The following is a 23,549-nucleotide window of genomic DNA, read 5'->3' as shown; positions in this document are numbered from 1 at the left end:
AAATTTTTAGAAATCACAAAATAATTGTTAATCACTCTCACTATATCTCATGTATGATATTCATTACTTTATGAATTGCAGCACAAACAGATCCTCGTATGCATTTAGGTCAAGTAAGAACATTCCCATACCTGTTTCTAAAGAGGTTGTTGTCATAGTAACCGCACCCGAGCTTTTTTCCACAGACACTTTTCCACCAAATGCAGGTGGAGTCGATAGTCATCCCAAAAAGGGCAGGAGCTGGAAGCCACACTGCACATACACACAGAGAAGCAATTACTTTCATTTCTGTGCTTGAGCAGAACCCTGACATGCAGTTTTTAAATGTAGTAAATAGCACACATTTAGCTGAAGCTTTTAATGCTTGAGTGTGTGCCAGTTAGACCGTAATGCCCATTTATATTAACTTTTAACTCCTGCGAATCAGAGCTTCGGTCCTCTTTGTAAGAGATCAGAAGTAAGACTAATGCACTAAAGTCCTGAGGTAAGACTTGAGCTACTAATGTGATGTGATTTATGGCTGTAGGTTATATATTAACCCTCTGTTCTAATGAGGAATTTCTATCTAACCCGCTTTGCTTTTGTATTGTACTGTATACATCTGCTGGATTACCCTGAAATATGGAGATGAATTTCTTTCTCAGAAAGAATAATGCAAACCATTAGGGAAATATACACAAGAACAAATCGATTGTAATTTTGCTTTTTATTATACGTTAATCAAACAGATAACCTTTATAGCTATTAATAGCTCATCTAGATGCACCATGGATTTTCAGTCTAGTCTAATATACATAGTTGAGGCCTAATGAGATAACAAGCTACACAGTATGTACTGTAGTTCCCTCACAAATGCAGTAATTGGCGGACCGCAAGTTTGTTTGGTCTCCGCCTCACACTTTCAATAAAAAAGTGTATTGATTAGGTAGTTTATTAAATTTTATTTTTTACATATTCTATTTTTTTATTTAAACCAAGTAGGCATTTTATTTAAAATTGTTCTAAAAACTGTTGATGCTCACAAATGTTAATAAAAATAAACTGCATTGATAAAAAAAGGACAAACAATTGTATGTTTTGCATTTTTTTTACCTAACTGTACTGAAAATGAGCAGTCACTTAATAACCGAGGTACACACCGAACCATGAAATTGTGTGAATAAATTAAATATAAATATATATTTGAGCTGTCAAAGTTAATGCAAATTTATTTTAATGGCACTAATTTTATTAACGTGCGATTACTACAGTGCATTTTTCTGTTTGTGCATTCATTTAAAAAATATATATATAATACAGAAGAGGTGAAATTGAAATCCTAAACACAACACACAATTTATTCACGACGTCCTTTCTTTACTCAGATATAAAATAATAAATAAATTCCACAGAAAGTGTTTTTTTAATCACTAAACATTTGTTTTACTGATGTGGCAAATTCTAAATTAAGCATCAAAATCTGCCACGATGCACACAATTAAAACCATCCATGTGGAAACATAGCAAAAGTTGCGTTTGGTGTCCTGATTATTTACATAATTTAAAACGCGATGTTTGTTCCTGACCATGTTGATTAGAGCATTAAAAATGTTGAAGGTATTCATTTGAGGTACATTTAGAAAAGATAAAAATGTGCAATTAAGTTGCGATTAATCGTGAGTTAACTCATTACAATCATGTGATTTGTTATATATATATATATATATATATATATATATATATATATATATATATATATATATATATATATTTATGTGTGTGTGTGTGTGTGTGTGTGTGTGTGTGTGTGTATATACACAGTATATAGTAAACAATGTAATGTCATGTTCACACCAATAGAGGGTGCTACAACACCTCCAACCAAAAATTTGGTGTTCAGAAATTTACCCCTTTTTCTATCCTTTAACTGTCCATTGATACTTTTCTCTCCTTGTGCCATGTTACCTCTGTCCTTAGTTCTAATTTTTAAATCTGCCTTAAAAAGAAGGCAGCAATTTTTTTTTTTATGTAAGTCTAAGTAAGTCAGTCCAGCAGCAGTGACATTACATCTCATTACAGTATTAGACATTCCAAAGGCTCCTAAACCAGTCTCAAATCTACAGAAAGAGAGAAAATATGCTTAATTAGAGGTATGGGTTCTACTTACCAAGGACTCTCATGAGAAGGAACTGAACTCCTATGGCAAAAGATTTTTCCTCCTGTGGCACAGTTCTGCATTAAATGAAATACAGATGTCAAACTTTCACATCTTTGCATCATTCATGAAATCTAAAATCTGGGTCTTGCAATGCTTTATTATTTATAATTAACCACTGAGCTGCTAAAGGCAAAATTCTGAGTGGTCAGAAAGTGTTAATTAATATTCTATAACAGCAGCTACAGGGTTCACATTAAAATGTAGATGTTATTGTTTCTATGATAACAAAATATACAGGGACTGTGTGAGTGAGACTTGTACATTTTCGGTAAACGGCCATTTATTTGCAATTTAGACAAAGTGAGTGCTTTTTATCAGAGAAATAAATGCATTACATTTTCTGAAAGTCTTGTAAAAATAAAGGAATCAAAGTATTACATATTGTTCTTAGAGTAATAAAAAAGTGGTAATTGGATGTAGAATATTTGCATGTTTAATTCCTTACTTAGATGTCTTGTTTATTAAAACATACAAAAATGTTTGTATGAGTGCATTTGTGAATCTGGGATCATACCTGAGCACCATCATGTAGATAGGATTGTGTGTGAGACTGGCGATGAGGGCTGCTATAGAGATCAGGAAGATAACAGGCAGAAGGAGGTGAGGGCAGCTGTTGGCACACGAGCCAGGCCGTGCACCACCCATGCCAGCACCCACCGTCACGCAGCTGCAGTTATTAAAGGACTGTGTGGATAAACAGAGGGGCTGTTAAAGCTTGCTTATTGCATTTAAACCAACAATTTCCAAAATGTACAAAATTCATAGCTCAAAACGGGGTAAATATGTAAAATGTGTTTTTCCTAAAGGGTATTTATTTATTTTGGGGGCTCTGTGATGATAGATTAGTAAAATGTGGTGTTCCTAATGGTTCCTGATGCCTTATATAATTGTATTCTGATGATAATCATCACTCAAAGAAGGCCCTATTAAGTCCGGGTGGTATGTAATAGTAACCAGAAAATCCCTAATGAAAACCTTCAGGAATTTTGTCAGAATATTTTATCTGGTTCCCATTAAGATGCATTATGAAATTTCTTTTACAGTTTTTTCATCCTCACATGAGAACTTTATACTTCCATGAACTTATAGTCGACCTTATGTTAGCTAGCTCTACAGATATGGCTCTATATCTATGATCTTGCACAATGTTTTAGCATTTGGTCAAACTCAAACTGCTAATGTTGGTGAAGATCAACCGGCTTCTCACCTGTATCCGAAACCTGTTTTTGGGATCCTTGGTGAAGCTGGTGCAGCCTGCATGACACGGTGAAAGGTACTCTATGTTGTCTTCCCCACACACTGGGTTAAAAACACTCTTTGTACACGAGCAGTTGGAATGGCACGGTAAAGTTGACCTGTAGGGTATCAGCAGAAAAAAATATAGCTGGTCTTAAACACTATATTATTGAGAGAATGAAATATTTTTAATTGAATATTTTGTTTTCAATTACAAATATGGATGAACAAAAAATGTAGGTCAAGCCTTTAACCTTGTTAATAGCCCAGTGTGTTTATTTTATTTAATCACACAGTGCATTGTGTAAACGACCCAAGTTGAGTATGTGGAGAATATAATATTCTGCATCCTCTCAGAGCCACTTACTTAAAACATACAGGACACTGCAGTACTCCGTACTACTTTTCATTACTATCAGTAGCCTCAGAGTGAAGCTAGGCAGATTTAGCTGCAGTTACAAGCTTTCTGTAGAAAATATGACTCTACTTAAAAGCTGACAGCAGGCAAAGAAAAGGCACAGCAGCACAAAAGACACAGTTCTGAGTGACCCTCTAGTTTCCCCAGTAAACCCCATAAGATCACTGGCAAGATTTTATACATTAATGATTTTCACATAGTGGTTTTGTCACTCGATTTGGTGACTTGTTATTTTCATTTAATGGCTTCCTTTCAAACTAAAACTAAGCATCGATTCTAGCAGCTTTTGCGCAGATGTTAACATCTGTCCTACACTTAATGCAGTGCTCCAGCTTACATTAAAACTGCTGGTTATACAAGCTATATAGAAACAGTATGGTAGAACCATTGTATGAAGCCTGACTGAATGGTGTTTTCACAAGCCTGAGATCTTGAAGACCAACCAGTGATCATTGTTCCCAGTGACCAACTACTGATCCCTACTGTTTCCAACAACCAATCACTGATCAATGTTGAGCCCAACAACCAATCACTGACAACTATTGTGCCTAAAGACTAATCACAACACACTAATCTGTGTCACATCCATGCACTGCTCTGTAATTTTTGCAAATTATTTCAATGCAACCATTTCCATTATATCTATTTTGCATCTACACCCTACCATCGCATTTCTCTGTCTATGTGGTAGATATTTTGAATGTCTTCAGAAAGCTTTTCCCTCCATGTAGCAAGTTTTATTAAGAGAACTCTCCTGATGACTCAGTAAATATGCAAATAAATCTACAGCATCTCCTGGTGACTTCTAGTGAATTACTTCAAGAGAGTTCTGGTACTGCTGGTGATTCACTAGATTTCTCACCAGCTGTAAAATTCATTAAGGCACAGCTGTTTATGACATTAGCACAAGCCTGGCTGAAAATCTTATTTAAGCACTGCTTATAAAAAAATTGCAGAAAAATAGTTTATCTGGATATGTTTTCTGGTTATGAGAATCCTAATAGAACATTGAAACCCTGCAATAGATGGAACTGCTTCTACATTATTGTCTATGTAATATGTTTGTTTGTGTGGTTTTATGGTAGAGGTAAGTGCTGGTATCTTTGTAAACTTGAGTGCTTGTAATTCCTCAGAATGTTAATAGCATTACCCTCTCCACAGTGGAGAGTACCAAAACAATGGTTAACAGTGGATACATAGTCAGAGATACATTGCAGATTGATGAATTGGTTCACAGGAAACTGGGTCATTTCACAGAAAGATTATTGTATACTGTTAGGGCTTGCACAAAATAATCATGCACAGATGGTCCATTCTTTTGTTTATTTTATTTATTTCTCTTCAGGCTCAGCGGTTTTTCTTGGCCAGAGTCACACTGGATCTTGGGAACACTAGGCATGAGGCCGAGATAAATGGAATGACATAAATGGCATAAATGGAAAGCAGTCAGAGTAACATGCACAAATTCACACTTAGGGGCAATTTAGCATAATCAACCTACTGGCATGTGTTGAAAGGTTGGAGGTTATAGGAATACCTAGATTAAACCCCAGGCAGACATTAGGAGAACATGCAAAACTCCAGACAGCACAAATTCAGGACCCTTCACTAACTTGCCATACCATCTGACTAAACTATGGGCACTAATATTGTCAATATAGCTTTACTTTCTACCGGTTCATCTAAAAAATGGAGTACATTGTAGTAGCTATTACTACTACTGTTAAAAATATTTATTATTTTATTATATTATATAAAAATATTATATTATTATTTATTATATTTATTAAAAATAAATGTTAACAAATTGTATGTTAATTATGTTGATCGCAGAAGATGAAGTTGGAGAAAGAAGCATTCTAACACTTTAGTAAATAAAGTCAACAAAAACATATACAGTTGCATAAAGTGGAAGTATTCCCAAAAATACTTAAATGTAGAATGTAGTTTTCTCATGTAGCAAAGTTTATGTCAATGTTGGCAAAATGCACTGTCATAACAACCATGTTTTAACACTGGTTGTGCTTAACATTGAACATTAGCATTTGAAATAAAAAGCATCCAACATCAACCAATTGGAATGTCTAATGTTAGCCCAATCCTGGCCCAGTGCCATTTTGCCTGCATACATTTACAGAATTTATCTACAGTGACTTCCATCGTAGCTTTGTTATCACACATCACTGCCTGGAAGCAATTCAGACTTAAACATGTCTGGTGTATGCGAGTCTGCTGTTTATATTGTTAATAACTAAGGGATTTTAAAAGTATATTTTACAGCCACATTGCTCTAAAATCTAAGGTGCTCCTAAGACCTCCAGTTGCAAAATATTAAAATATAATATAATCCTGCTGGGTATAACTCACCCACTGGATCCACTGTATGGGTAAACTCCAGAAACTGTTTGTGTGGAGCAGCCCATGAAGAACAGAGGAACACACAGCACTGTAGAGAGGGTGAGCAATGCCATAGAGAAGCGAGGAATAACTCGAAGCGACAGGCCCCAGCGTTTCATAATAACTCCTCCCAACAGCATCCCAATTGCTGCTGAGGGCAGATTCACCGCACCTGAGCAACCAAGACACACATATATGTTTTCAGCCTTAATGGGAAGACATTAAACCTAAAAAAATGTATGTATCAGTATCTGTTTAATTTCTCTACATGATTTAACACACCTATGAGAAGACTGCTGTAAGCGGCTGAAGTGCTGTACTGCCACTCCAAAAACTTGTTCAGGAAGGTGGCCAGTCCGGCCATCACCGAAGAGAAGCAGCACTGGGTCAGAACCAACAGCAGGAAAAGTGGGCTGAGCAACAGCCTCACAAACAGGCGTGGAAACACTGAGCAGAAAACACATGTGTATGTCAACACCTCAGCATGGGAACAAGTCATGCTGTCAGAGCTACAAAGCCCCTAATATGTAATCAGATCTTGTTTCAGCAGAACCCACTGAGTGTGAGTCAAGAAAAAACCTTTCAGACAGCACACTGTGCAATTTACCTGAGTAAGCAATAAGCATATGATTGTTGACAACCTGCAAGCCTGAGTCATGTCACTGTGGAAGTGTGGTGGAACTACTTGTCAGTTTATATTTACAAAAGTGTCCAAGCGTGCGACAGTTTCGCAAACAGAATGAGAAACAGATTGGGAGCAGCGTACTTACTTTTGAGGAAGTCCTGCATGGAGACGTCTGAACTATTTTGATTGTCTTTCACAGTGTTACTCTCAATTGCAATGTTCTGCAAAATAGTAAAATAAAACCAATTTGAGTAACCTGATAGATTTAGGGTTCTTCTAAGGCATTAGATAGGTTTATGACATTTAGTGTCATATGGCAAGTTTTTTAACAGGAAAAACAACATTCTGGAGGAATTGTGGTACGTGGCAGAGTGACAACAGAAAAAAGTTTTTTCAAATTTTTCTCAGGGCATAGGTTATACTAAGCAGGATAGGAGAGATGCAATTCATAGTGTATCACTATTTCAGGAATAACCTTGTTACTGGAACAGGTACTTATTCTTACTATTCCCACAATGCTTTAAAAATAAAGCTGTGTGTGTGTATATATAGGTAGATATGTAAAAGGAACACTCACGTTTTCTACATGCATCGCCCTAGGGAAGAAAAGGTATGGGATGGAGGTGAGAAACATTCCCCCAGCAGAGACCAGCAAACCCATCCACCATGCTCCAACCCAGCGAGGGTCAGTAGGAGTCAACTCCAGAGCCCCAGCTACAAAAGAAAAAAGATTGAAAAAATTTAAATAGGTGTCTTAAATTTCACCTCAAGTAAGTCTTAGCCAGTTGCAGTGTTTGTAAAGCACCATTTTAACAGATGCTTTCTCCAACAACTGCGAAAATTATGGTCACACCTTTGCATACTAGCAGCCATGTATTTAAAGTTTTTAATCCAGTTCACCACCATCATGTTCCCACAGGCAATTTTAGCTTAGGCTAAATATGGTTTTCTAAAATGCTCAGCAAATATATATGTAAATGTAGATAATGGACATTTTTAAACATAGGTTGAAATGTCCTTCGCAATATACTGTGATTAAAAAGTGTACAACTCCATGTTACCAATACAAGTCTAGTGAAAATCCAAAGTATTATAATACAGCACTCAGTATTTTTGGGGTAAAACCTACCCACCATTGCACATCTTGATTTGGCAAGTTTATTCCACTCTTTCGAATCTTTCACCTCGGAATCCTTCAAATTACAAGGGGATCTCCAGCGCACAGACATCAAGTTATTTCACACATTTCCATTACACAAGATTTCACTCTGGTCTCTGAGTTTGCAAAACATTAAATAGATTAAATGAGATTAGATTAGATTAAATTTTATTGTCATTGTGCAGACGACAAGTACAGAGCCAGTGAAATGCAGTGAGGAAGCCTCACATTGTGCATGCCATCTTGGTCCATCATGATCTTCTTTTTGTGGAAAAATCTTCACTTAGATTTCATAGGATCATTGATGTATCCTGTTTAAAGTTATGCATAATTCCCTCTAACATGATACTCCCACCAGCATGCTTGGATGTGGAGTTCTCTAATATTATATCCAAAATGTTCTATGTTGGAGTATAACCCACTTTGCCAAGACATTTTCGGGTGATATTGGTGGGCTTGGATAAAAAAATTTAATTCTGTTTTTGATTTTGTTTTGCCACTTGTTTGAATTAGAGCTGTAATGATTCCTCAAGTAACTCAAGTAATTCAATTACAAAAGTGATCAAGGCAAATGAATTTGCCTCAAAGCTTCGTTGTCGATTTAACTACACATAGAGCACTGTGTTTCCCACAGACCATTATTATTGACGCACCACACGCTAAACTCTGGAGAACGCTGGACAGGTAACACAAAAGACGCTGCAGAATAGAAAATGGAGGAACGGGGTGAAAACAGCGAGGAGAAGATTCAGGCTGAAGAAAACGCCAGAATGTTTCCAAAATTTGGGATAATTTCAAACTAAAACATAAAGAAATCACTGTGCAGTGCATTTACCATTTTTAAAGTTATTTAATCTTGATTTTTATTATTTTATTTATATACAGTGTGTTCAATAAGTGTGCACATGTAGTGTATTGGAGCACGTTTTTAAAGCTGCCGATAAATACATGGATTTACTTTACAAAAATTTCAAGCAGCTTTTCTGAAGACAAGAAAACCACATTGCGATACTGTGTGAGATCTAATAAATAAATACAAGAGTGAGAATAATTTTTAAGTTTCATTAACCAAGTATTTTCCCATAACCTACTTTACGCGCCACTGCGGAGGGACTTGAAAGCACTGTATTTGTATTTTGATACAATAATAATAATAATTAAGTGTTCTAAATGTGTTTATTTTTTACAGAAATTCTTGTATGCAAATTCAGCAATAAAAATGTTTTATTTTTTCTAAAAAAGTCAAGTCAAGTTTATTTCTATAGCGCTTTTCACAACAGACATTGTCTCAAAGCAGCTTTACAGAAATCAACAGTCAAGGTGAATGGTGTGCATTTATCCCTGATGAGCAGCCATGGCGACTGTGGCAAGGATTTTATGAGGAAGAAACCTTTAGAGGAACCAGACTCAAAAGGAGAACCCATCCTCATTTGGGTGACATCAAGAGTTTGAAAAAAATCTTTCAACAATACAGAACACTGGAGAGAGAGAACTAACATGAGTACTGGAGTATAAGATTATAAGTAAATGTTCTTTCTACAGTCTTTGGTATAAAAGTAGGAGCTACAACATTTGTGATCAAAAGGAAACAAAGTAATTGTTAGTTTTAAGAGACCTGTCTTATTTTCTCTCTCTTATTTAGTATTGCTCTTAAATAAAGAAAAAGTACTTCTCATCCAATTACTCGATTAATTAATGAAATAATTGTCACAATACTCGATTACTAAAACAATCGATAGCAGCAGCCCTAGTTTAAATAATGTTTTACATACATTACACTGTGTACATTGTATTTGGTTTGTGGACACCTGGCCATCACACCCATGTGTGCTATTTGAACATCCCATTTCAGATTTAGCCCCACTTTGGTCTTATTATAGCTTCCAAACTTTTAGGAAAGAATTTCATTATATTTTTAAAAGAAGAGGTGAGTATTTGTAAATTCAGCCATAATAGAAATGAGTGAAGACAGGTGAGAAGGCCTGGCTCACTTTCGGCATTCCACTTTATATCAATGGTGTTTATTAGGGTTGTTTTCAGTGCAGAAAATTCAAGTTCTTCCACACCACCATTGGCAAACCATGCTTTTATGGACCTTACTTTGTTTATTAGAATCTGGAATCGGTTTGAGCTTCTAGAGTGGGGTGAAGGATATCATTGTGCTATAGCATACACAAATCCTACACAACTGTGTGTGTTACATATTGTAGCAATAGTTTGCTATAAGAAGAACTTCATATGGGTGTGGAGGTCAAACATTTGGACCCATGTAGTGAATTCCTGCAGCTCTTGTAATGTTGCTGTGGGTCTCTTGGCAGCCTTGTTAATAGCCTGTCTTTTTATCAGTTTTGGAGGGATGCCCTGTCGTTTGTAATGTCACTGTGGTGGTCTATTTTCAACACTTGCTGATAATGGCCTTCACAGTGCTCTGTGATACAGCACATGCTGTGGAAATTCTTTGCTAATCCTCTCCTGATCAATACCAGCAGTGACATTAAAAATTACTAAATACCAAGAACCTACCATTTTCAATCGGGGGTGTAGACTTTATATATTCCCGGTGTGTGCATGTTAAATGCAAATATTTCACAGCGATTTTTTTCCTGTCCCAAACCATGATAAATACACTACCTTTTCATTAGTAGAAAACATACATTTTAATTCACTCAACCCTGTTACCTGAACAAATTTTAGAAATAAATTAGGGATATTCCACATGTTCTTTACTCAAATTTCCTGAAGTAATTAAGAAAACGTTCTTTCTTTTAATTTGCTAGGGGGCAAAGGGGCAAACTACATATAAAGGAAGCAATTACTTTAAAAACATGATATTATATTGAATAATTACTTAATAATCCACTTGTTTTCATTCTTCCATGTATCATATGTAAACCTACTGCCAGACACATCACTAACAGGCAGGCGGACAAAAACATTCCCTCTATCAAACGAGATATCTGGCAGCAGAGCTAAAATCGAGTCTGAGAAGTTTTAAAGACGGAAGATGCATTTAATTTAGCAGACCTATGAGGATCCAGTCCTGTGCTCTGCACATCTTTGTCTCCCATCTGCTAACATCATTTCAGCCAGTCATCAAGCATTTTATCAGGATATTTAATCATTGCTGAAACCAGTAACTTCTAATTCAATCACAAGAGCTGTCATCTGAAAAAGAAACAGTACCTGTATTCGCTCTGTCCACATCCACATAGATTCTGAGCACCACAGATCCAAGGAGATAGCCAAAGGCAGGGCCAAACACAGACACGGCAAAGAGTATGGCTGGAGCAAAGACATAGTTTTTTATGAGAAACATAGCATTAATGACTGCGGCAAAGACAATATCACAAATCTGAAGAGCTCAGTAATTACCAATGTAGAGGGGAGAGTTGCCAGGCCCAGCAAAGTCATCCACATACGAGATCCCAAAGGGTTGAATTGGGACAGAGCCAATTCCAAACAACAGTTGAGCTGTGGCCATGAGTACCCACAGCATTGTATTGTCCCTATATTTTAATCGAGTGTCCTGCTGACCACAGGCCTCAACGGTTGACGATGCATTGTGAGACAGACCATGGACAGTGCACATGTCCTGCTGCCTGTCTGTGAGACATAAAGGCATATGATAGCATGAGAAAATAATTTGTACCTCAGTAAATAACTATAACATTGAGTGTTAGTTACTGTACTTAATAAGTGCAAAAACTATTTATAACATGTACAACTATTTGGATGCATCTCTACACTATAGAATAAAAAGTAAACAGACTGAAATATAGGGTTAACAAGGTGCTTTGGTGATTCATTTAACCCATGATTAATTTCTCTTCTGACTAGTAGTACCAGGTAATTAAGTGAGTAGGTATCACAAACACATGATAAAAAGGGAGGAAGAATGTACCAACCCAGAATTCCCGGCTGCTCTAATCTTTCTTATTTTGCCGTTTTTTTTCTCTTTTTTTTTTTTTTTTCTCTTTACATGTGCACTGAGATTAATGTCTTCCAGCTAAAGCCTGTTAGGACACAGCTCTCACAAACTCTAAATACACTCCACACACCTTTTTAATTTCCAATCTATGACCTTCTCTCTACTTCCCTGCCCACATTTATTATTTTCAGAAGTTTTTCACCCAGTTTTTCTATTTTTCTTCTCTCTTTATATTTTTCATGCTTAACTGATTCCAATACAATTTGTTCTTTACTTACGTTTGAATTCTTAAATCTCCCAGATTTGTTTATTTCTTTTACAACTTTGCCTTTTTTTAGTGCATACACACCTGTGGTGAAGAGGAGATGTAGCTCGCCAGGGTGCAGTGGGTCAAAAGCAAACTTCCTGTTGCATGAGGTACAGGAGAGATCTTAAGACCTTGTCCTGTTTACAATCTCATTCTCATTGTTGAATGTTATTTTAAACCCCCACTATGTTTTGTCTAGTTTTCCAATCTGCTTTTTGATTCTTGAGAATGCTATTATTTTCACGAATTTATGACCCTGAGGGTGTGGGTTTTTTCGCTCACTGAGTATATAGAGTAATATTAAACAGCGCTGAGCCAGTCTAGTTCCTTTCCTCTGCCACATATTGCCATGGAATGATAGCAGTGAGCTTATAAGGTTGACTATCACAGACATGATATAAGCCAGAGCTTACAGTTTAAATACCACCCCCACACACGGAGACAAAGACATGCTTGTAAAAACAATAAGGTTTTATTTACCCATTTTAGCTCAAATATAGACATATGTCCATTTTTGAGTACTCCAGAAAACTGTTTAGTTTGCTTTTCTGTGCCAAACCAGTTCCACAAAAGGAGATTGAATTTTTAGACACAATGATAACATGTTTTAGACCCTTAACCATCTAAACAACTGCTGAAATTGGTTTAACCTATTATTTGGTTTAAACTGTTTTTCAGTTTCAGGTTTTTTCCTATAGCATGTACAAGCTGGGTTGTGTTTGGCCTTAAATTACATCATCTCAATTTTTATTGAATAATTTTAACAGAAGATCACTGTTTTGAATTTGATGTGATGAAAAGTACATCTAAATGTCTCTCTTTAGATATCTCTTATCTGGTCTAATAAGCTACTTCCAGCTCAGCAATTTACATAAATATATGAGATTAGATAAACTTGAGGATGTGCTACCAAGGCCAAGATGAAAATTAGAGTCGCTATGTATTTATTGTCTTTGGAGGAGTCTTTTATCTCTCTAAACTCCTTTGACTCTCTAATCTCAAGGACAAAAGAATTTGTCCGATATTGTCTTCTGTTAAAAAATGTAAATAAAAATTGTGATTTATTTATAATTACAATCTTGCCAACACTTCACCATAAACAGAGAGGATGGTGGTAGTGTGTGCTCACCTTTCAGCACAGAGTCGTAGGTGTAAGGTTTAGACAGGAAGTGAGGTAATGTCAGTATCAGGGCACTAATAGACATCAGCAGTCCTCCCAGTCCAATAAGGCGAGGGCGATGGACACGACTTCCTAGGTAACTGACAAATACTATCAGCACCATATTCCCCACCTACAGCAAGTATACACACACACACACACACACACACACACACACACACACACACACACACACACACACACACACACACATCCACATCCACATACATCTCATTACTTTGCTTATATAGAGCAGGCTACAGGGGAACTAAATTCCCTTTATGTCTACTTTCCTGCTGAATTGCTAAAAAACACAATGTAAAATCATTGCAGCTGCAAGCACAGTTTTCAGTTTTCAGTAGTAGACCAAGGAAACTATTTTAACTGATTTTACAAACTAGAAACTAAGGATTTTGACAATGTTTGAGCAAATATGGAAATCTGGACTAACATCAATTACTCATTATAGACATCCTTTTAAAGGGGATGAACTATCAGAAATATGGCACCATTTCATTTCATGATTAATTGCATTTCTTCTTTCATTACAATTGCCATTAGAATCACTTACAGGACAAAATGTTTTTCCAGTAAATGTGTTACTTTATGTGCTACTTATGACATCTAGTTCAGTTCCGGTTGTGACCTAGGTGGCAATGTCAAGATGCAGTAAGACGTTTTGTAATAATGTCGGCGGTTTCAAAAGAAATCGTCATGTTGGTCATGACAAACCACACGTGTTCATAGGAAAGTGAAACCAAAAACAGTTTCTGGGATTAGTAAAAATTAAACTAAAATTGCCAATAACAAAAGCATCAATTCTGGACTGGAAAAAGCCTTGAACTTGAGCTTTCCTGACACTGAACTCACACTAGTTCACCATTATAAACTTAAAATGAAGTGACTCATAGTGCATTAAGCACCTCGTGAAGTGAGGAGATGGTTCCCGAGGACAGGCTGTCAAGGCCGAAGCGTCTCTCGATGGTAGTGATGGTGCTCTTAAAGTACGCTGAGTGCAGCAGCTGGGTGAGCTGGAGCAGGCCATGGCACAACACGAAGAACTAGGAGGAAAGTAAACAGGTCAGCCAAGGAACAACAAAAAAAAAGAATTATACAAAGGACATTTTTATGATTACATTGTATCCAGTAAGATCAACATAGTGTCTAAAGAAATAGAGACAATGCAGCTGAAAGGTCTGTAAAAGCTCATTAGAAAGATTGCAGCTCTGAAGTCTCATCCTTCAGAATAAGGCTTTGTCTTTTATTCATGTTGTCTCCCTTGACCATGTGGGTTTCCTCTCATTTCCCCAACACTCTTTAGCAGATTGAATAATGACCTTAAATTGCAAATGTGTGCAATAGAAATTCAGAAAACATTTAGAGAACTAAACAGCTACATACAGTATAGCAGCAATGAGTGTGCAATCCAGTGTATTCTTGCTTCACACCTAGTGTTGCCAGGATAAGTTCCAGATACACTGCAGTTACTAAAGTTCATGATAAACAAGTCTTGCACAAATGAACCCCGACTGCAGGAAAGAAACTCAAAAACAAACCAAAACTTTATTCCTCTGACATTCACCGATGCCTACTTCACTATATGTAAACAACAGAACCACTGCTAGAACAGCACTCGGAATTAATCGCCTGAACAGAGGCTAATGCAAAAACTTTGTGCAAATGAGTCACTTGGTAATTGATTTGAGTGCGTATTTAAAATGGAAAGTTGGAAAGTGGAAGGCTTTCTGTTTTAAATTACCCAGATAAACAGCTTTGTCTTCATTCGAGCCCAAAGACACACCTGGCTCTAAGTGCGAGGAATGCTTCAGAAGAATCTTCGTTTTCCATCGAAGCTACCAGGCTATCACTGCGCGATAAGGCAGAGCTAAACTCCCTAAAGCTGACGAAGTAGAAAGTTTAATCAGTTTACATAAAGGCATCTGCCAAATAAGAATGTAAACCCCAGTAATGCACAAATGATATAGCGGTGCTTTGCAAAATTCTGCACTGTTCGAGCTGTTTGCTTTGAGGACGTTTATTCAAATAATTGCCAAAGGTATCGCAAAGATCAAAGCTCATCAATCTGGACCAGTTCCCAGATTGCTCAGAGGAGGATAAAGAGAAATGGAAGGCATGACAATGCTACATTTTCTCGCACTCATCTCCCATCTTGCTACAACCTTTTAAAAAGTACAGAAACAAGATGAAATATCACTGCACAGATTTGAACTGGATTAACTTCCCATAACTTCACAAAATACCAGATAAATTTATATCATTTGTGCCGAGCCAGCCATGAGCATCCTCGAAGATGCTCATCATCTGTTGGAATGGTTTCTCAGTGCCCATTATTTGGTTTATGGTTTGTTGGTATGCACAAATAAGCCCATTTTTACACCCTTTTAGTCACTAAAATTTTGTCTGTGTTTTGCAGCAAACACGTTTTCATATTCGGAACTGCTTTAAGAGTCTTGTCATGCTCGACTGGCCTTAAGGAATTCCTTTGTTCAGCTTTCTGAATAGCAACTCTCTGTCTCTCCACTTCAGCAGTTTGATATGATTTCCTTTTAAATCACTGTATAAACAGAGCTGGAAGATGTTCTTTATTTAGCCTGGATATGCCAGAGCAAGTCTGGATCTTTTCAAGAGCAATATTGCAATCAAGTTATAGCAGAAGGTTTAAAAAATATTTTAAGCCCCAAGGCTCTTGGATTGACACCGCCACTATACATAAATAGTTTATCTCCTGAGCCTTAAGTATTCATCATAACTCCAGTGTATACATTTTAGCTCCCAGACTCGAAATGGGATCTCCTGCAAGCCACAGCTGGCAGACTCATTTACTGGGAGACAGTGCGGAGATGACACCTGTACTTATCGCTCATTGTGCCATTAACGCTAATCTTACAGCTGCCTCAGGTGAGCGCACACCGCACGTATTACCTTCTTTTGTAATGAAGTGATTGTGCAAATAACTTGCAGAGTCTTGGAGGACAACCAGAACCGCACACTGTCGTAAAGATTGTTTTCAGATACATATTTCTCTTATCCTCCTTTCATGCAGTTATGTCCTGGCATGTCTGCACACTGCTGTCTAGGAAGCTATAAAATGAAATGACAGCTTAAATCTGGGCTTATCTTTTTCCTCTGAAAGGTGTCTTTGTATTTATTCTGCCTCATTTCTGATTAATTTCAAACAATGTACTGCAAAAAATGGACCGTTCAATCAGGAAAAGCATTTTGGTGAGCATTACTTGGCTTGTTATCCTGGCACTCACTTTACTCAGCCAGTCTTTTCTTTTAGTTTTATATATAATTATTTCTTTTTGATGCCTTGGAATCCATCCAGCCCTATCTGTTTTACAGTAATTGTACCTTCAATCACTTTGAGATCACTTTGTATATGATGGGAGGTGAGGTTCACATCTTGGAAAAGCATCTCATCCTGGCTTCCATTGTGGTGCATCCAGAGCCCCACTGTGAGTGAAGAATCAGGGGAAGGGCTTGCTACAAAAAAAATCTTGAATGCTTCTCTTTTCTAATACATGCTACGTTAAGTAATGAGAGTTCTCTATGACGGATATATTTAGAACAAATAATTTGAAGGTTTCACAATACAAGTATGTTTAATGTTATCTTTTAAAATAATCAGTGTGTTCTCTTGCCCAGCATAGCATACAGAAGATTATTTTAATTATATTGTATCATTTGCAGATGCTGAAGGATATGTTCAGTCATCTGCCATCTCATCTGTTTTACAACATGGTGTAATGAGAATCAACTTCCGCGAATGACAATGACCAGCCAGACCTACAGAGAAATGGTCAGGCTTGCACAAGAGGAAAGACCAGTTCCTCACTTTGACGCCGTGGGCCGACCTGTAATCCAAATACACGACACACCTACACCTGTACACCTTTACACCTGTGTACTTTCTCAAAAGTCAAAGCCTCAAAAAAATCTAAACAATGCAAGGCTATGATTTTGACACACGCTCAAACAACAAAAAACGTGACAAAATCGCCATCCGTATTTTTCACACACAATGACAGCTGATAGTTTATTTACCAGGATATAGATTTATATAACAATGTCTATTTTGGATTGACATTGACTTTGATCTGATTTTTTGAACCTAGATGAATATACACTTCCCTTCCTCTGCATTAAAAATGAGTTCAAACCTGTAATGTTCAGGTTTTCACCTTCAAGCATATTGATAAACAGATTATGATACTCTGGAGTTAACGAGATGAGGATGGGTTGTGTTCTGAATCTAGTTTCTCTCAAGCTTCCTTCCTCATAACGACTCAGGAAGTTTTTCTTTGCACTGCCTCCATCGGCTTGCATGTTAGGGACAAACTTAGGGATTCATTTCTGATGCAAAAGTTTATATTTGCAATATATATTTGTTTCTGTAAAGCTGCTTTGCGATAATGTATATTGTTAAATTGCTTATTTGCTATACAGATAAAACTGAATTTAATTGATGTTAAATGTTACTCTGGATCTCTTCAGGTTTCACCACTTCAAACGGGTTTTTCTTTAACATTGAAGCCCATAAAACTGTCAGCCATCCTTATTTTTTTACAGAAAATGATGTTATAAATATGTTAGAAGATATTAATTTTATCACAGAGGAAATCTTTGGCTCAGTATTGCTAATTCACAGTATTATCACACAGAACCTTATACCTTCAATAGGAAACAGGAAAAGCCTTTGTTTTTTTACTCTGCTATTGAACACTGTTCTTTATCTCTGATTTCTACTCACTTTCCCAAGTCTCTGCCTTTCCTGCACGCACATACTGTAACTACTTATTCACGTTCATTTAACTCATGCGTAAACATAGCGATGCCAATTTACCTTCGAACACAATGCCAAAAATGTCCAGTCTGTAAATGACACCTACCGCGCAGACAGATTACCCCGTCGCAGTGTTGATTTACCTCAGACTCTTCATGCTCATTAATATCAAACTAGACATTATGTAAACAGAAGAGCTACAGACATTAAATCAGCCCTAGGGATTGTGCTATGCACACCTTTTCTGGAAGCATTTCAAGTGCGAGAAGTGTATGTATGATGTACAAAGACACGGAGGATGAGGCGTAACCCCCTGCAGGCAGCAGGGATTTGGATGTAAACAGACAGTTTAGCAAAACAGCACACCAACTAAGAAATTACTTGGATGTGAGAGTGGTTGGTTAGTTACTTTTGGAGAGTCAAGGTGACATTTTGTCTAGGCTGTGATCTAATCCTGGGACCAGAACATTGTGTTGTTGAGAAGACAATAAAACACGGACTCCAGAAAAGGTCAATCTAACTTGGCACAACACTGCTACTAATCAAATGGACTGTGTATCGCCAGGATTCCTTTGGTGAAAAATGATGAATAAAGTATCAAATTTAATCTAACTGGTTCAAAACACTGGTAATATGATCAGAGGTTCTATATGATTTCTATTTAATTATATGTATCATTTGTTCTGATGCACTAACTGATAATCTGAAGTAGGATAATACAAGTTCACAAGTCCACAATTAATTTCACCTGAACTGCAGTGAACTCATATTCGGTGCCAGGAAAATCGCTTGGCTATGGTTCGAATTTTAATGGCAAGCAAGCAAGAAGTACAAACAAATCAAATGAAGTCTCTCATGAGAAATGGATAAACTGTTACAGCAGTGTTATTTAGTAATATGAACATGGTGAAACACACACACACACAGACACACACACACAGTCACACAAACAAAGCTTAGTTAAAAACCTGATGTACAGTCAGAGTCGTGAATTCAGTGCGATGTCGGAAAGCATGCAGAAGGTTTTATATGTTGTACATCTCTGGGACTCACACACACAGCACAGAGGGCATACAGTCAAAGTCTGAAGGCTATAAAATACATATTTTATACAATTCCTAGGCTGCAGCTGAGTATGTGCTACCAAATCAGTCTACAAATGTAATTTACAAAGTATTTTGGAAACAATACAACCAGAATTTCTTTTCTTTTTCATTTCATGATGTTTATGATGAATGTGCAGTGTGATCTAGTTTCTGTGCGAGATTTAGAAGCATCTTGTGCAACAGAGGAGTGAAAAAGTACAGCAGGGGATTCTCAGCTCTGATGTTGATCACACTGTTTCACAAGGACAGGTTTTTACCTGTTTAACACACCTGATCCAGGTCATGCAGGGTTTGGCAATAAGTAGATGAGGTGGATGAGTTTGTCAGTGCAGAAAAAATTGATTGAGCGGAGAAACATTGAACTAATGCATTAGACATGATGGCAGCGGAAAAAAAAAACATTGGATATATTCAGGTTGGGAAAGGCATTGATGCAGGAACCCAATGTAGCATAATATATTTATATTATTTGCAGTATATATATATATATATATATATATATATATATATATATATATATATATATATATATATATATATATATAAAACATTTATTTATAAAACAAAAATTATGGCACATTCGGTTGGGTTCCTGCATTCTTTATAAAATAATACTATTATTATTATGTTCCTAGTAAGACTTATATATGTTAAATATATATATATATATATATATATATATATATATATATATATATATATATATATATATATATATATATATAAACACTTTATAGTTACATTCATTTATAAAACAAAAATGATGCATTATTTATAAAATAATAAATTAATAAAGTCTTACTAGGGAGCATCAAAATAATAATAATAATAATAATAATAATAATAATAATAATAATAATAATAATTATGAATAGTAGAAGAAAAGATGAAGATGAAGAAGAATTTACCTTGATGTTACAAAACATAGATGACTTTGGCTTCTTAATGTCATTTTTGTAGATCTCCATATTTGGTCTTGTTGAGGTCTCTTAGGTAAAGTGTTCTCTTCTAAGATACACTTGTGAGTGTGTGTATATACATATATATATATATATATATATATATATATATATATATATATATATATATATATATATGTGTGTGTGTGTGTGTGTGTGTGTGTGTGTGTGTGTGTATGCAGATGAGTCTGGGGCTGTACACTCCGCTGTGGGGTTTTATGGCATGCGGTGATGTAACACGGGACTCTGCCCACAGCCGCACGCGCTACTCCTGTCGAGCAGCGTACTCGGCTCAAGTGTTCCTTTGTGACTCATTTGATTCGCTGCTCGGGAAAAGCGTGCACGCGGGACGCTGTCGAGTGGAGGGAACGTAAAGATTGCATGCGTGAGATTGCATGCGTAATGTAGCTCGTGTTGTGAGTCGATTCTCTTCCTTTCAAGAAAGCACGTAATAAAAAAAAGAAACACTCGCATATCACTAAAGCTGAAAGCATTGTAAAAGCATGCTAAATCAAATGTGAAAACTATCTCAATATAGGAAGTGCTGCATTTGGATATAAGCTCATATATGGTAGGGTGCATGCGGTTTAGGACGCAGCCGAGGGGTTTTCTCTCCATTCAAAGTGTTTCCGTGCTGTCATTTCTGCAAACAGTTGCTTCTTCGGCACGTTATGTACAACACTTCACTGAAGTGTATTTTTTTTGCGTCACGCGGTCACTTCTGGTAAGCCTTATGAGGACTCGAGGCATTTCTTAAAAAGCGTGAAGACGTCACGGCGCTTTGATCAGGCGGTGATGCGCATAACGTGGTCAGTGCTCAGGTTAGTACTGATTTACTGTTCAGTGTAGACCTGCAGTCCATAATGAAGCATTATAAAGTTTGAGATTCACCACATAGCCAAAAGTATGTTAAGCACCTGTATGAACTTGGCAGATGTCAGACAGTCCATTTCAAAACCAAGAGCGTTCGCATGGAGTTGCACCTGAGCCCATCATCTTCTCAGAATGCTTTGGAGGTTTTGGAGTGTGTCCATGGGAATTTGTGTAGACAAAAATGAGGTTAGATAGAGAATGGACAAAAAGGCCGGATCACTATTTATTGTTATGTTCCAGTTTATTTCATATATGCATAATAGAGGTGAATTCAGGGATCTTTGCAAGCTCCTGAAGTTCTTACACACCAATATATATATATATGGTTTCGTGAGTTTGGTGTGTAAGAACTTGGTGTGTAAGAACTTCAGGAGCTTGCAAAGATCCCTGAATTCACCTCTATTATGCATATTCATTGTATAATGCTGATTTTTACACCTGTTTTAATTCATACTAATTCACAATACATGCATTAAAGGTACATTTTTGTTATGCTTCTCTACCTTAAAGCACAGTTGTTAGGAAGCCAGGGTCATAGATGATACAGTGCAGAGAGTTTAGAGCTTTGTTCAATGGCCCTAAAAGTGGCAGCTTGGCAATACTGGGTCTTGAAACCCCTACCAGTAACCCAGCGCCTTAACCACTGAGCTACCACCTTTTCGAACCTTGTAAAGGTGGTGGAAACCCTGGACATGAGCAAGGAACACACCCTGGATAAGAAACCAATCCATCATCAAAGCAAATCTTACACACTCAAACCCTCATTAGCATTATAACATAGGCAAATCACCTCCTGTCATGTTTTGGAAGGGGTGCGAGGAAATCAGAGAAACTAAAGGAAATCACATAGAGAAATAATAGAAATCTTCTCAAAGATGGTATCTTGAAGAATGAATTGGGCACCTGGAGCTGTGAGACACCACCATGACACTCTCTTGAAATAGGAGCTTTTTTTTTAAAAATTTTGTACCGGTTGAATAAACATTAAGTGAATGTGTTAATGATTGTTACAAATAAATGTGGTTTATAAAGGCTGAATGTTATGTTAATTTATTCTGTAGAATCTGCTTTAAAAGGTCTCTATATTTAGAATTGTACAGAAATATGTAGTTCTCAACTCTTTCCTCTTTAGTTAAGTATCTACACTGGAGTACATCATGTCCAGTTTTGGTATTTGATACAAGCATTTCTATTATCAATAAGAATTAAGAAGCCTTGCAAAACATTTCACCATCAGTTACAGAACAATTAAAGCACACAATGTCACCATGGCAGCTTTTTGGTTACGTGCAGTTGCTCAATAGATTTATTACATGTAGGAGATTGCCATTATAATACCGAGTTATGAAACAACTAGGATCAGGGTCGGAAAAGTTCTTGCACTCTAAAACCCACCTTCCTCCTTTGGAGAACTTTGGCACCCACAACATCCTTATTTCTTTTAAAACATAATAAGGAAGCAAGAAAAGGAGCTCAAAATACGTGTTTATTGTTTCCCACAAGTTCTCCTCATCCCACATTCACATCAGCTGGTCTTTGCCATTTTTTTTTTATTCAGTGTGACTGGCATGCAGATTCCTGAAAAAGGCACAAAAAAGACTGTGCATATGTCATTTAAAGTGACCTTAATTGGTATTGTATGTGATTTATTTGGCACTACAGGTTATAGTTGCAAGCCTTTGTCTTTTATTTACTACTCCTGAGTACCAGTGTTACAACCAATCCACCCTGTAGGTTTGTGTGGGACTTGAAATTCTACACAAACTGGCTCTCAAAAGTAAATCTAATCAAATCTAATCCAATGCCAATGTCTTGTGCTTCTTATCAGTGATTTCTAATAAACATAAATGGGTATTTAAAAGAAAAATACATCTAAAAATATATACTAAAGCTTTATATTCGGGTCAAATTCATGACCGGTTTTGTAGATTCTATCATGGCGCACACCTCACAGGTCTTTAAACTTTTTTTTTTTTACAATGATAGTTTATGTTCTATTTTTTTATAAATACAAAAGAGTAATAAATTGTACATATAATTGATTAAATTGGTTTGATTACTAGGTGAGATCACTGAATTCTTTCATTCTTTTATTATCTTAACAGAGATTACAGCAAGGGAGTAGTTTAATCATTCTGTCTGTATTCTGTTTATTATGCACTCACAGCTACAGTCTACATCCAAAACTACAGCAAGGATGAGTGTGGGAAACATGGTGGAAGTAGTAATCTTTGTATAGTCCATAAATATTTCAAAATACTTGCAGGCTACATAATACAGTTCATAAAAAAATTAACCAAAACAAAAAAACAAACAAACAAAACCCCCCAGAATCAACATTACTGGAAGAATCACAGCCCCAACTAAAAAAACTGTGG

At 36.6% G+C, this 23,549-nt stretch overlaps 1 protein-coding gene across 1 annotated transcript in view; it reads right to left on the bottom strand.

Moving 5' to 3' along the window:
* slco2a1 (solute carrier organic anion transporter family, member 2A1) overlaps positions 1-20,398 on the bottom strand; it is a 21,259-nt gene extending 861 nt beyond the window's left edge. The window contains exons 1-13 of the mRNA XM_046875780.1: positions 20,248-20,398; positions 14,350-14,487; positions 13,397-13,559; positions 11,405-11,635; positions 11,216-11,314; positions 7,451-7,587; positions 7,019-7,094; positions 6,531-6,695; positions 6,219-6,420; positions 3,405-3,552; positions 2,712-2,881; positions 2,147-2,211; positions 132-252 (exon numbers count right to left, since the gene is read on the bottom strand). Coding sequence (XP_046731736.1) covers positions 132-252; positions 2,147-2,211; positions 2,712-2,881; positions 3,405-3,552; positions 6,219-6,420; positions 6,531-6,695; positions 7,019-7,094; positions 7,451-7,587; positions 11,216-11,314; positions 11,405-11,635; positions 13,397-13,559; positions 14,350-14,487; positions 20,248-20,307 — 1,775 coding nt within the window. The 5' untranslated portion in view covers positions 20,308-20,398. The remainder of the gene's footprint in view (positions 1-131; positions 253-2,146; positions 2,212-2,711; positions 2,882-3,404; positions 3,553-6,218; positions 6,421-6,530; positions 6,696-7,018; positions 7,095-7,450; positions 7,588-11,215; positions 11,315-11,404; positions 11,636-13,396; positions 13,560-14,349; positions 14,488-20,247) is intronic.
* Positions 20,399-23,549: the final 3,151 nt, after the last annotated feature.

The sequence above is a fragment of the Silurus meridionalis genome, chromosome 1, assembly GCF_014805685.1.
Source record: "Silurus meridionalis isolate SWU-2019-XX chromosome 1, ASM1480568v1, whole genome shotgun sequence".
Taxonomy (NCBI): Eukaryota; Metazoa; Chordata; class Actinopteri; order Siluriformes; family Siluridae; genus Silurus; species Silurus meridionalis.
This window is presented reverse-complemented; position numbering and strand designations above follow the sequence as displayed.